This window comes from Varroa destructor, unplaced genomic scaffold (assembly GCF_002443255.2).
Source record: "Varroa destructor unplaced genomic scaffold, Vdes_3.0 BEIS01000001.1, whole genome shotgun sequence".
Lineage (NCBI taxonomy): Eukaryota > Metazoa > Arthropoda > Arachnida > Mesostigmata > Varroidae > Varroa > Varroa destructor.
Window position 1 is genome coordinate 37,275,723 of NW_019211454.1, and position 14,869 is coordinate 37,290,591.

General features: G+C 42.1%; 1 protein-coding gene across 3 annotated transcripts in view; it reads left to right on the plus strand.

Annotated features, from left to right (window-relative positions):
* Cad99C (cadherin 99C) overlaps window positions 1–14,869 on the plus strand; it is a 63,852-nt gene that overhangs the window by 36,470 nt on the left and 12,513 nt on the right. For 2 of the 3 annotated variants that reach the window (XM_022789368.2, XM_022789363.2), the window contains exon 2: window positions 12,703–12,831. In XM_022789368.2, coding sequence (XP_022645103.1) covers window positions 12,753–12,831 — 79 coding nt within the window. In that variant the 5' untranslated portion in view covers window positions 12,703–12,752. The remainder of the gene's footprint in view (window positions 1–12,702; window positions 12,832–14,869) is intronic. The other variant, XM_022789364.2, reaches the window with a different exon arrangement.

Sequence of the window (14,869 nt, forward strand, 5' to 3'; positions counted from 1 at the left end):
AAACATGGGATAGTCACATCTACGTAGCAGGTAGGCAACAAAAGGTCCAGTTGGCTGTCGATCAACACTAAAGGCCCAAAACTATAAATAATCATAAAAGCAAGATTACGAGCCGAACAGCATGAGCAGTCGAATAAAAAAGAATCGAAAAGAGTCTGTGTCAGTAAACGGACGCTATACAGGGATTGTCGTTGGGGTGTTTCATGGCGTCGTCTATTCTTTTACGACGATGGCCTGCTGGCATGGCCAACGTGCGTCCTTACTTTAAATCCATCTCCTACACAAAAAATAAGATTTTTGTTTTAAATGAACCTATAAATTTTATCAGTTCGTTTTACTAGCTTGCTATAGGCTGTGCATGGCCTCCGTGGTGTACTGGTCCATAGATCCTAGAAGATTACTCTCCACTTGATTTTTAATTGAGAAAATTTCAGTACGTAATACCCTGCTCGAACAATGGCGTTGCGCCCGTGCAAAAGGACGCCGTACGAAAACGTACCGCGTTAGTAGGCGATCAAAGACATTTGCGAAAATGTTGCCTTTAAACTGTGACTTCTGCAAGGTGCTAATGTTAATCGTCGAAGATCGCTATCGGCGTACTATTTCCTAATGTATGTGCAAGAGCTTTGTGTTGATAAAAAAAAAAATGTAAATATAGAATAAAGATAGCCTACGTCATAATAATGATAATAAAAACGTTTCGCTTGATACGACTATGTTGAAATATACCAAAATCAACGATTCGATGAGATGATGATCATTGGCTATAGTGAACACGTTGATAGTGTGTGAATAATTTCCAAAAGTAGGAATCAAAGTTCGTTTAATATGTTTCGCTCGATGACGAGAACAATTTATCTCAGATAGGAGCGCGCGTTGGCGAGACCAGTATCACTGTCCTTTAAACTCAATAAATTAATTATATCATCCGAAGCGAACTGCTATGATAGAAACTGATAGAAGACATATTCTATGGACACGAAGTGCAGAGAAAGGGAGTCTATTGAATGCTATCTAGAAGTAGTTCACGTTTTAAACAGTAGCTGTTATTGCTGCGGTTGAAATTAGAATTCCGATTAGCTTGATCGATAAATGATGATAAACTGCAAGGAAGGCTGTTATATATAGGGCACCTGGGTTTAGCTTTGCTTGAAATCAAAGGCGTCTTCGCGGTGATTGATGTCTGTTAAGCCGCGGTAAAGGCCGCCGAACAGCAACAAGTCGCAACGAGCTTTCAGTAATCAAAGAGACAGTATTGTATTGTGCCAACCACCAGTGAAGCTGGCCTGGGCTTTGCCCACAAGAAGCAACGGCTTCGGCTTAGAGATGCAAACTTCTGCTAGGTAGCACATGGGGAGCGGAAACGCTGCTGAACGTCAAGAAGTCCAAACTTAGCATAGCAGAGGGAAAAAAGTCTCTGTGGCAGACATTAAGAATTACAAAGCGTTCCACCGCCTCTACATTGACATTATACTGAAAGCGTAAAGCGTAAAAACCCGTAAGAAGGAAGCAAAGCTTCGAAGAAAGCACGCAAACATTTGGCGGATCGTTGCGACAGTACGTGTCGAGCCTTATCTAAGCCCTTACAAACAAGGATTACACTCCTAATTACTTAAATACGTGATAACTTGAACCGTGCCGGCGACAAACATTTTCTCAAGATGTGCTGACGTTTCTAGATCGAAATGTCAGCACATCTTTAGAAAATCTAATGTTGACGCCACTTCTCAAGCTGATGAATTTAGTCCTGAACATTCATTACTCGACCGGTTGCAAAATGTCACTTACGTTTGCTCGTAATGGTGCCGATTCAGTTCTTTTAACCCATTAACATTCAGGCGCAGACTCTATCCGATACAATACGAGCAAGTCGCGTTAACTCCAGTATAATACGGAAGCGTTTAAGCAGAAAAGCTATTATACATGCCTCCGTTGAATTATCGCGTAGTGGAACCCCTTAGTTGCCTGTCGTCGGACCCCCGTTGACGTCACACCTGCGGTCCCGGAGACACGCATAGCTCTACAGCTCAGCCAGGTGCGCAATTTTTGATGCAGCAGTCTTCTCTTAGCTGAAACTGAGCCACTCGTCAACTTGCAAATGTACCAGGAGGAACGGGGAACGGCAGGGAGCCAGGGCGTGGGGGGGGGGGGTAACAGTGAAATAGCTGTTGTTGCTCGTCCGCGCGACTTAAATCGTTAGTGTCGATTCATTCCGCAAAGCGATATAGACAGAGGACGCGTCAATTTGATCCTGTCAGTTCGCCCGTACAATTTGCTAGCGTTGACCGACAATGTGAAATTGTATCGTCTGCGTGTGCCCAATAGGCAAGAGAAAAAAGCTTTCGTTATAAACCTACTTTTTTGCCGTTAGTATTGTTGATGGTAACTCTAGCGTTCATTTAGATAATGGTCATAGACAGTCGGGATGGTAAGAACAATGACACGATGTTACGCTTGCGTTATGACGGTTGGTGCCATCATCGTCGTCGTATGTACGTACATAATCGTATGGATGCGACCAGCTAAGCGTGCGAATATCAATGAGCCGCTCCCGCTTTATTGGCTAATAGTTAGGTGTAGACTGGATAAAAATAGCTCTCTTTCAACTAATAAGTTAGCATAAGGAGCATCAAGTTGGAAAATCTTTTTCCATTTTTTCTTTATGTTGTTGGGTGATCACACGCGCCATCTTGGGCTAGAAGCATCCATAATATTTTTATATGAAGTTGTGCTCTGCATTTCCTTCACCCACAATTCCATAATATATAATGGAATTGGCCGTCTGTATCACCGGTCGCACACTATTGGTATAGCTCCTCTAGTGAATAAAATTAACCTTGTAGGTAAGGCCTTCACATCCTACTACGGCTCGGATCATATTGTTAGCCGGTAATTTCAAAGAGAAAATTGTCAAGAGCTTTTAATAAACTCCTAATCAAGCAAATTCGCACGTATATGGAAGGTAATAACGACGGTAATGATTTTCGTTTTTTGCACAAATGCGTTGTAATTCTTTTTACAATGCCTGCTCATTTGGCTTTGTGGGGCTTATTAGCAAACACTGTCAAAATATGCATTTAACCCAATAAACATTGTGGTGTGATAGTAAAAACACTGCACAAACATACAATTTCGGTTTTAGCAAAAACATGTTAGTTTATGTTAGCTAGGTAGCGGCATAAATCACGAGCTCTCGCTACGAAAAAAGAACAGTAGCATGCATACGCATATCTATCTCATAGATATTGCACGTTTTCGGTTCGTTAAGACGGTGTTACCCATTACTTAGACGCAACATTTACAATTAAACTCCGTTCAGTATTAGCTGTTAATTGAGCTAAAAAACAAGCATTTTTATGCAGGACTGCACACAGTTGGAAAATTACAGCCATTCATTATACTGTAGACAACGAACTTGAAAGGCGTGATCCTGTACAAAATTCACCCCTACAATGGCTCTGGCTATCATATTCGAACGACGACCGTCCAGGCGTTATTACGTTCTCCAAAGATCTGAAATTGGGATTGCCTGCTATCCTCCCGCTATCGTTACGTATATATGAACTTTATGAAATCGTTTCGTGTTCCGCCTCGTGGGGCAGAAGTTGAGTGCAAACAGTACGGCTAGTCTAAGCTTAGTAAATAATATAAAGCCGACGTATGTACATCACACAGGAACGACCCTTCTTGATGGCCTGGTGGAAGTTCATAGGCACTTTAACGACGGTTGATCTGAGTACAGCCGATAGCAGACGTGGTTTTTACTACAGCAATGACTAAATTTTAATTGTTTACTTTTTGTGATCGATAAAGGTCAAACAATCCAGTTGTAGGGTAGGATGGGATGGTGAGCTAGTCGTTTTGCCCCTCGGAGCTAAAGTAGCAAACCTCTATATAGCTCAAAATATCGTCTGACTACTAAACCGGTTGTCAATGAATGCTTATGAGAGGTGATGCTCGAAATAATCACGCACACGGATGTTCCATTCTTACATCAGATCACATAGGATCAGTTCTGCCGTTAAATGAAGCACTTTATTTATATCAGTCGTTTGGCTAACACTAAAAGATCTACGGAAGTTAAGAGTAAACGAAAAAATCATTCTCGAACTAGACTTTGTAGTTGAATCTGCACTTCCGTTGGTAGCTGGGAGCAGTTGTCTACGTACAGCTGTTTGTCCTACAAAATAATGAGATAGTACCATTATTGGTTAACATACAACTTTTCATCATAGTTCGTTGTGTAGAAAAGCTAAATCTATTCCGATTACTATGTTGAGCAGTAAGCAGAATTATCTGAACGCCGATGTCAGAAATACCTGTCACAATCAAAGAATACAGTTGGAAAGCTAGCCAATGCTTTGGATATAAAGAGGATTCAACTATACATACGAAATAAAGGACCGACTCGACCATCTGCGGGTGCAGCTGGCCCTTTTCGACGCTGTGGCGATCCTTATAACCTGCCAACTCTTGATAGGAACACAGAATTTGATAGAAATGAAAAAGTTGCTTATTGTGCAAGTTGGTGCGATAGTAGCCCTCCACGGCTTTTCCGTCCTGCGCGTGTCACGAAGCTAAATAACACTTGAAACCCACTTCCGTGTCACTTTTGGCCAAGACAATATCTTATGATAGTTGTACTTTGATGTGTATATCATTTGGCTTCGTACCGTCGTTAACCGTGCAAGACACACAAAACGTATTCGTTTTATATCGAACATGGAGCTGTGAAAGACCTACAGGTTCGCTTATACAAGTGCTCGTTAATCAGTCTATTTTGTAATGACATAAAATGCGCGTGTGGTCATCGCAAGCTAGTTCCTCAACCTAGCTCGGCTTATAAATACCTATTTCATGTTGAGCTCTGAGCTCACGGAACAGCTGAGTTTGATCTGCATTACGGGCAAGTGCCACAGTATTTGACAGAGGCAAGGAACCACTTACCGTCTGCGGGCGATAGCGGCGGCCTTTTCGATAACAAGCTCCCATTCCCTGTCACGAGCCTATACATGCTTCTGTTGCCATAGCAACAGATGCGTTACTTTGCGTGCCGAAGACAACATGTTACGGCAAAGCGGGTAGAGAGAAAGTTAGACTTCTTGTACAGTAAATGAACCATAGGGAACGAGAAAAGTCTTAGCAGGTTAGGAAAATAGGTTAGGAATCGAATAGAATAACACGATGATTGTTTGAATCCTTAAACTAAAATAGCGTACTTTGTAGTATTGTTTATTTTTTTTCGCAACTTTCTCTTGAAATGTTCGATAAATCAAGTGCTAAGGTTGCCGTTAGAGCTATGTTTAGGCTGCGATACGTTCGGCTGCTAACAGTTAAAGGTTGTCCTTAGATTTGTTACTGGAACAGCCTTGAGTATTTTGTCACAGCTGCTGTTTCGACTTTCCATTTATTCATCCCGTTTGTATTAGATCTAAGGTAATTGAACTGGCGACCCGTTGGGCGACGCGACACATGTGCCGTTCTATCCTGAACTATGCGACTTTATTCGTACTATCGTATCATAGTGAAGTAATCTCGGAACTCCCATCGTTACATGGTTTACGTTCGGGGTCGAGCGTAGGTACACCGTGAACCGAGGCATATAAAGTCATAATGGTAGTATCTAGCAAACAGCGATAAAACTCATACGGTTGTTTACAGAACTGAAACACAACCACAGCAGCAGATATTTAGTAAACAACAACAAGCAACTAATAATTAACTAAGTTAATTATTAGTTGATGTCACACAAGCGAGGCGGTACACACCCTGGTATGCCCGTAGCTTCATGAAAGACGAGAACGTAAATATGCATAATTTCGTATTGTGTAACTATGCCAGTATCTTATCACCATCGTCAACATCGAAGGATCAACAGTTGCGGTGCGCTAAGCGACAAGAGCATAGCCCACGGCGACTCGCGCAAACCTAATCAATAACACGTCCTCTGGCCGTGATGGCACCGGTTTTCCTGATGCCAGAAGTCGCCGACGACGAGTTCGAGTCCGTCAGAAGCGTCAGATGGCTATGTCGAAGCATAGCAGTACTACAGTTAGTACTTGTTTTTCCTTGTGGCAACCTTTCTTTGGCGATCATTTTTCAACTTGCGTTCATAGACAGGCATTAAGACACGGCAAACTCAGGCTTGTTTTTCAGCGTTTCTTACTCATCTTGATTCCCTCACGTTGCATGCTTCAATGTTTCCATAAAAACGAATTCCGTCACGGCGCTTGCGGTCATTGCCGTCTTCGACATCGACGGCGTCATATTCTTCACACGTTGAGGTACATTTTGAAATGTCGTCGGTCCCCTTATCTCGACTAAAACTATGACATGAGCGCTGGCCGTGCCGGTGGTACCAAAAGCGACAAGGGAAATCACCCAAACGACGTCACGAATGGTGATACTGACCATTAGTTCACGTTATGCTAACAAAGCGACCGATCAACCAGCCAGTCTAACAGGAACGAGTGCATCGACACAAAATTTCCACAAAACATCGAATTGGATAGCATATACACGTACTCGTTAATTGCATGCGTACGTTTCATATTGCTGTTGGATATGAAGGTTCAGAAAAAGAAGGCTTTGGACGAGGCATACATACACTCGTAGTTAAAGCCCATATATTTGTGACGAGGCTAATCCATTTCGGGACAGAAAGTAGAAATGACGAATAAGGAGTATGTGTCCTTATAACTATAGTAGTCACCGGAATAATGAGAGTAGACTTAGTCTAGGCTGCTCTGCAGGGCCAAGAAAAGGGAACAAAGGTGAGGGGACGATACAAATGAAGATACACGAATTAGAATTGAACCAAGCGGAGGATTGACTGAAACACAAAGATTGTGACGAAAGGCTATTGCATATGATAGTCAACCTGCGATGATAACGCTCGTGCTGAAGAAATGGGGCCGTGCGATTGTGTATCAACCAAGCAGAGCTTTAGTGGTCTCTTGTGTGCCAGTGACAGCAAAAGAGCTAGGACAGCGATAGGAGGGTATCCTACCAACCAGGAAAAGTAAGGATACAATAAAATTATAAAAGTATTATTCTGAAAAACGATCTTTATTTATTATTTACGTTCTAACCGTCAATGAAGCGCCATCGAGCAAAGGATGTGCTTAATAGAGCCTATGCTGGCGGCAATGCGTATACCTACTACGACAACGAGTGCTATAGAAGGCTGAATGATGCCAATTTCTATAAAAACCAGCAGCCATAGAAAATCATGAGCATTTTTGTAGTGCTAGGAAGAACAAAACCGTCTCAATCAGTCGTGCGTTGAACTCCTAGGTAACATGGGAAAAGCGGGTCTGTATATTTGAAATCCTGTAATCAAGATACAGCTGTTTATATTAATCCGATACTTTAGAACGAATCTTTTCAACGGTTAAAAAAACAACAGAACACATTCGGTACCATGCACAATATGATTACATCCTGCTAACGTTATCTATGAAAGGATATATTGAATATTGAAAAGTGTATTTCTTAATTTGGAAACAAAATTCATACCACTATCATTCATTGCTGTGCCATTTATTTGTGGTATACGTCTCATTATATAAAGTAAATAACAAAAAAAAGGTGCAACAGTCAATATAGTTTAGAAAAAGTCGTCTGGTATTCATCGTTAAAGTCGCTTCAAGTTTTTCCATTTGTTTCTTGGTTGTCTTCACCGGGATCAACTGATGGTTTATGGGAGACTGCCAGAAATCTACCCGACGATGGGATGCCCTTGTCTACGATAGCGATAAGGTCGCGTAAATATTGACGCCAAGTTAACCTTGCTATTACGCATCTTGGTCACTTAAAACAAACTAACCCGACTTCCGTTCTTGGTCAGCTAACGCCGATCGTCGACGTGATAGCTAAATTCCACGTGCTTCCACACAAATATTTAGGTGCAACCCGACCAAAGTTTCTATCGGCCAGTGTTGACCTGATGCGGGGCCAATTCCAGATACCATTTTAATTCATTCTTCCGTATGTAGCCTTTTATACTACAGAACTGGAGCAGTTCCAGTGAAGCAAGGAACAACTCTCAAGAACACGTTTGTTTATTTGCGGGCCCAGTTTAGTTCGGTTGCAACGGCCGTTTTGGTGGTGCGCCAGCGTTTATTATGTGATTGCAATACGTGGACCTGTCAATACCACCGGACACTTGAACTGGTAGAAGGGGTGGTTTGGCTGCTGATTTTGTTCAAGATGGCAGGCTGATGCCATTGTTGACATAATGACGACGCTGATGGTCGAGAACATGAAACCATTAAATGTGAGCATCTTGGGCTAGTAGTACCAGACACAGTATAGGTTATTTGTAACTTGGTCGGTCTGAGAAATGATCGGGCTGCATAGTAGTGACCTCACCTTGGATCCCTTATGCAGTGGTCTGAAGACTGCTTAGTGTGTTAAGATATTTCTTGATGATTTAACGTAACATGCAGCGTGCCAAATGTTCCGCCTTTGTCCGAATGAGTCATACGACGGATCTCCACGATTTTGCTATCAATAGGACGCCTGTTGCTCATGATTCTCAGGACCGATATAACCGTTATTGTTTCTGTTAGCCCACGATGAGATAGAGCCATTTTGATAAAAATATCAATACATGTAGAGTGTACAATATCATGTAGGGTAAAACAAGTTTAAATCAGAGCATATATTTCGTTTGTTTATGTACAAATAAGGGCCATTCAACCAAAACGGTCGCTTTACTTTCTGCGACAGGTTCCAGACGATCAACTATACACAATGTGTTACGCTCAAAAATTCGCCGATCGATGTAAACGACCTCTGCATAGTATATACGTTAGTTTTATATACATATGTAGTTCTGGGCGAAATAATATTTCCACCTCTGTTTGCACCGCTAACATAACACAAACATTTCCCGCGAAAGTTTAAAAAAATCGTTGAGTCGATGTCTGCTCCTAGTAGCCGTACTCGAACGAAGCAACCCGGCAGAGCCCAATGAGTATTGTCCAAATGCACGTTCATGGACAGATTTGCCGAAGTGAAATAAAACTGTCTAGTTCACAGCGAGAACAATAGCTCAGTAAAAGGGAACAAGGAAGCAACTGAAAGCATACAGAGCTTCTCGTTCGGATAGCCACGTATAGTGAACCGGCGATGAATGCTGTGCCATGAGCAAAGGATATACGACGAAGGAATTAAGAGCTATAAGACTGGCCTGCATTTCAACCCTTTTGTCTGTTCGTCCAACGGCCGATGATGCCGACGGTGGACGACACCCGATAACACTCGAAGCCGATGTCAAGCCGTATTCGCTTGTAACATCCGCCAATGCGCATGCCCAACTATACCTCGACGACCACCATTCGATATCAATAGTCACACCGTCTGTCTGAGTGCGTATCAGCTGCCTGGCTGACCGGCATCATTTTCACGCATTATCGGTCCAGACAATCGAATACTAGTAATGCTCCTGCTCCATTCAGTGGTCTGTTGGCCAATGCGGTTCAACACCAACGAGGCATTTCGCCGTCGATGGGACACACGGTAATATTCTGCTGCTTCTATGTGTGTGTTCCCTCTTCGAAACTCTAATCCCTCGCTGTAGCCTTCATTCAAAATAGTCAAATGAATAAGTGACGGAAAGCAAGCTAACAACCGGTTCGATCGTACAGCAGACATACTGACCTCATGGTAAGGGCACTGACATGGCTGCGCCTAAAAAATAACGCTACCAGAGTATCGACGCTACAGCAAACTCGATATATAGAAAATGGATGGACTAACGATAAGTGATCGACGAGCCTCTAAATTAGCCGTGGGAAATCGTTACCTGTCCGACAAAGTAGTGAACAACTCCATCTGAAGCAGCTATTTGATTTCGGGATTGCCCATAAATCGACTACCAGTAGTGAAGGGCTCAAACGTCAACCGTTAAAAGATACCCCGCTCCTTTCCCTCAAGCTATCTTTAGGTCGTCGTGTCGAAAGAAACACCAAAAGAAGACGACTTTGCCTTGTTGGGGCAAATTTGTTCAACGCGTGTCAAACGGCACTTAGTGCTTGAGCGTTGCGATGCGCTTTGAAAGCATTATTCCTCATACTTCAGCTCGCATAATTTACCGCTGATAGTTCACCACTGATGACCTGCGTACGACCCCACGTACATACAACCAAGTACTAAATATACTTGTACTTAATTAGGTACCGCTGTGAGTTATTGATTAGTACAAAGACACTACCGGAGATTGACCAATATGTACAATGAAAAGTTGTAGCTTTCTACAGGCTGCTCTATGACGATTTTTCCATGTGCTTAGTCACAGCGGTTAGCTACGCTTTAGCGCCACGCACATAATGAAGCGTATTGTGTAAAGCCAATCTATTAGACTTCCGTTAAACGCGCCACATAAACAGAAGGTAAACGAAGCCGCTCGAACGTACCCAGCTTGTGTGTAAACATACATTATACTTGATGGTACACCAACACTTTTTCTATTTCTATCCAAGATTCGCTTTTAGGCAATAGTCGTCGTTGAATAATGAACTTGTATGACTAGCGATACAGTTCTCCATTGTATAATATGTAACGTTAAGTTAGTCAAGTTGATTCATATTTACGCTGCCTATACGTATTTTTTTGTACGTTTTTGTAAATATTTGTAAGAATCTTTTCTGGGAATTTGAAGGGAAACTATCGAACAATCAAAATAGGTGTGGGCAGGGAATAGCAGTGCAGTCAATACAATGGCGTACCAAACAGTTATCTTGTTCTAGTTTTCCATACTGGAATATCACAAGCGGTTGCGGACCGGTTTCCTTTGCGGGTTATCATTGAGACTTCCCATGAACGCTCTTATTGGATCGCTGTTTGAAGAAGACACTGCGGTCTGAATATGACAGCGGCGTGCACCTTTACCTTGAACTGCACGTAGATTTTTTGTGTAAGCTTAGCAGACTATCGTCAGTTACACGGCGCATGACATGCACACTTATCGCTGGCAGCACAATACAGCCACTGACCAGATGAAACATTACTTTCAGGTTTCGATACAAACAAGCAACTATGAAAAGGTAGTCGTCGTTCATAGCAGTAATCATTGAACTAAATGATAGGTGGCTAGCAGAAGATCGGTGATCATCCGTTGCGTTCCTGATGCGGTCGCCTTCCAAAAGCCTGCAGAAGCTAGAAATTCTGGACGAGCATGTAGAAAAAATGATCTTGCAAAAATCAATCTATCATGCAGCTTTCAAATAGCCTCCCCATATCTATACTTGTATCTGGTTAGATCTATCCGAAAAAAAAAAGAGAATTCGTGATATTCATTATTCTTGCTTATTTCGTTGCCTCTCAGCATTTCGGACGCTTTACGAAACATGGTCCTCGCTTAGTGAGTCGGTCTCGATCAACCAGAAATTAGTGATAAACGTGCGACAATACTGCTGTGCACTCATTTCTGACACAACGATAGCTTCTGTGCATTTATCGATTTTTACAACAACAGAGCACCTATTCAGCTAACCACCTTGTACAAGTGGCCTTTACTTGCGGCCTGTTAGTGATCACAGCAGCAGCAGCAGCAGCAGCATCGACTAATACTTCGCCCGATAGCAATGAAGAGGCGGATGGTGACTTAGAATCAAAGGAGTGCAAATGGCCTCGATAAACAGAAGACCTTGACACATCATCTTCCATTTTCTGGCTATTGCTGGTTTGTGTTGTTCGTTTTACCCGTATAAATGAAAATCGTTGTAGGATACGAAGAGGGGATAATCTCATCGCGAAATGACAGCGAAGTCAATCGGCGTCAGTGATCATACTGGTGGCGGTAGGTTAGACGCGTCGCGGCCTTCGCCTGCTCCGTACGGCATCTAAAGGCCATATCTAGCGCTAGTACTACACAACTAGCGACGCTGAAATGGGTTTGATATCGAACCGGTAATCGTCACATAACGGAACAGCATATCGAATGCTGGGCGATTTACGTCTAGATCACCGACGGATCAAAAGAGTCGCCAGATTGTATCTCCTTTGCTTAGAGGATTTACAGCAGTTTCTGGCGGTGATAAACATATATAGAGATAAAAACAAAGCGGAGCATTATCCATTACTATGGACGAATACAAGCAGGGCAGACAACTGCAACAGAGTTCGATCGAATCAGATGGGGGTATTGACAATGGCATTTTCATTGCTTGTTTAACCCATAGTCAACCAATCATGAAAATTTGATACGATGCTCGCAACAAGATGCGTGTATAAGCTCTTGCGTAGTATATTTACTTAAGTTTGCACTTTGCTTTATATAAGTTGTTCAGAATAACTCAAGTCTCTTTTGAATACTGCTTTATTAAATGGTCGTGTATTAGCAGTGTATGCGTTCGGTAACTTATTCAATTACAACTTACTTAGCATATTGTATTTATCTCCAAGCCTCAAGTAACCGTGGCTTTACTAACATATGCTAAAGGCCCACCGCGATTCGCTAGAGGAATTATTTGGATATAAGGCAAGGGGACCAGTGAAAACCTGGCTGACACCTGGAAAATCTATGTTCGAAAGATTGGCTCTATCGTGTATGAAATTGCTTTTTCAACATTAAACAGCATGTAGCCCAGAGCTTACGTACAAAAAAAGCGACGTCCGTAAATTAGTTACGTGTAGAGTAGTCAGAAGGATTATCTGTTTTTACATTGAAATTCGTTTTTTTTCCCTTATTTTCAGCAGCAACAGCAGCAGCTCGTCACAGCTCTGCTGAGGTGGCGATATCGAAAATGGGCCACCGGCCGCCAACGTGGGCCGCTATCGGCCTTCTCGTGTTATTGTATTATATCTCAACCACATTTGCCGCGTGTAAGTGAAATTTCTATTTAGTTAAATAGTGTTTCATAATTAACTGATAAATGAGACAATGCGTTGGGTTAGAGAGGTAGTCTAAGCTTTTCAAAAAAGTGTGTGAGGATCAAAATGTTTGAAAGGCCCTGTGCCTTATTTTGACATCTTGAAATTATGCAGCTATCTAAACATTAGCGGATCTGCAAACACTCACCCATTTCGTGTACGCACTCCCTCTTACCATGTATCCGTATATCGATGAGGCGGCAGTAACGCGTTTCGACAGTGGCCGGTTTCTATCGTGGGCTGTCTTACGGACGCACCGTTCTGGAACAGGCTAGAAAGCAACCAACAACTAGTTACACTAGGACCGTCAATATACGAGACACACCGAGTTGCGTCCTGTTCGCTACGTAACACGCTTTATAAACCACCCATCTCTAAAGTTAACTCTAGGTGCCATTTGCGAGTAGCGGAAACCCGTATTCGTTTAGTACGAAAAAAAAAAAAAAAAAGTAATATTTGGTATTATATTGGTTTATATATATCTCTATAACGCTGGAGCGTTTTTTTTGGTTACTATTAGTAGGTCGCAAGCTGTCAACCGTTTCCATAGGGTTCTTTCATGGACAATTTTCTGCAGATGAGTTATCGTTTCCAGCGGCTCGGAAATAGTCTTAATGACTCAGTTAGCAGCAAAATTTATTCACAGCTACTTGAAAAAAGCATCGTGTAATTGAGCTATATTGTGCAACCTGTGGGTTCCCAGTTTCAACAAGCCCTTTGTTCTTACGAAAGATGTTAACGACGTCCCCATGGATAAGTAAAACGGGTCTCAATAGCTACAATCAACCAGCGTTCGTCGACGCAATGTTTTTGGCTGAAAGCCCCCTCAAAATATAAGTAAGAAACTTTTATACTAAAATCTCAAATACATTCTCTATTGTCAACGCAGCCGATGAAAAACAAGGATACCTCTGTGCTTTCAATGAATATTATTTCACTTTAAAGCCTATTGTACAATTTTAGTATCTACGACGTACAAAGGTGGTACGTTTCCGACGTAGGCTGTCAGGTTGACGGATATCCTGCACAGAATCCCCAGTGTTACTTTTCAGCTCGGCAACAATTGGTGTTGTTGTGAGCGTGTTGTTCACTGCAGGCACATAAAGCCCACGGGCAGCAACGTCCAACTAACCATGCTTCCTTTAACAAAACGAGTGTGTATATATAAAATGTGACAAACCATAAAAACGGACAAAAATATGATGTTTTACATTACGCTGCCACATTTATTTAGGGTACATAAATCGAAATGGCCGATTAGATACAAAAAAAACGCCATGTCACCATCTACATAGTTAGGTGGTAGAATGAGTAAGTGCCTATATATCACTGATTAGCTATCCTCCGTTTTTTTTTGAATACTACAATTTGACTCGATAAAGGTGGAGGTACAATTCTAACTGGTAGTGGAATATCAAAATGGGGATCCAGCCGTCGGGGATAGGGAGTCGGTAGAGCAAACAGTTCAGCAAAACGATACAACTGTGATCGAAAGATTAAATCACGATCTGTGCCGTTACACGAGGAGTGACAATAAAGTTTCGTTGGAAACACAATAAATGCTCCTCTCGTATTTTGGTATTAACACAATTATGTCGCTACTGCTATACATCAGTGATCACGATTACTGCTCTCCTCGTACCAGTGTGGTCTATATATATATATATAAAAGGCTGATGGCTGACGACGATTACGGGCGAGAATGCAGTTTTGTCCGTTGAAGAATGAACGCCATATTTGCATTACGCCAAGTAACAGCTTTCGTATATGTGATATATGGGATACAATAGTATCCCATAAAAAAAAAGACCGTTGTCGGCAACATTGGTACTCTATAGAGACGCTAGCTGCGATGGCGAAAACAATGGCACGAACAAAGACAGCAATAGCGATAACAACGAGATAATAATAAACTAGCATAGCTGCTTACTTGCGAGCCTCATTTCCGTGCTTGTTCTCGTGCTGTTGTTGCTAATGCTGTGCTTTACCG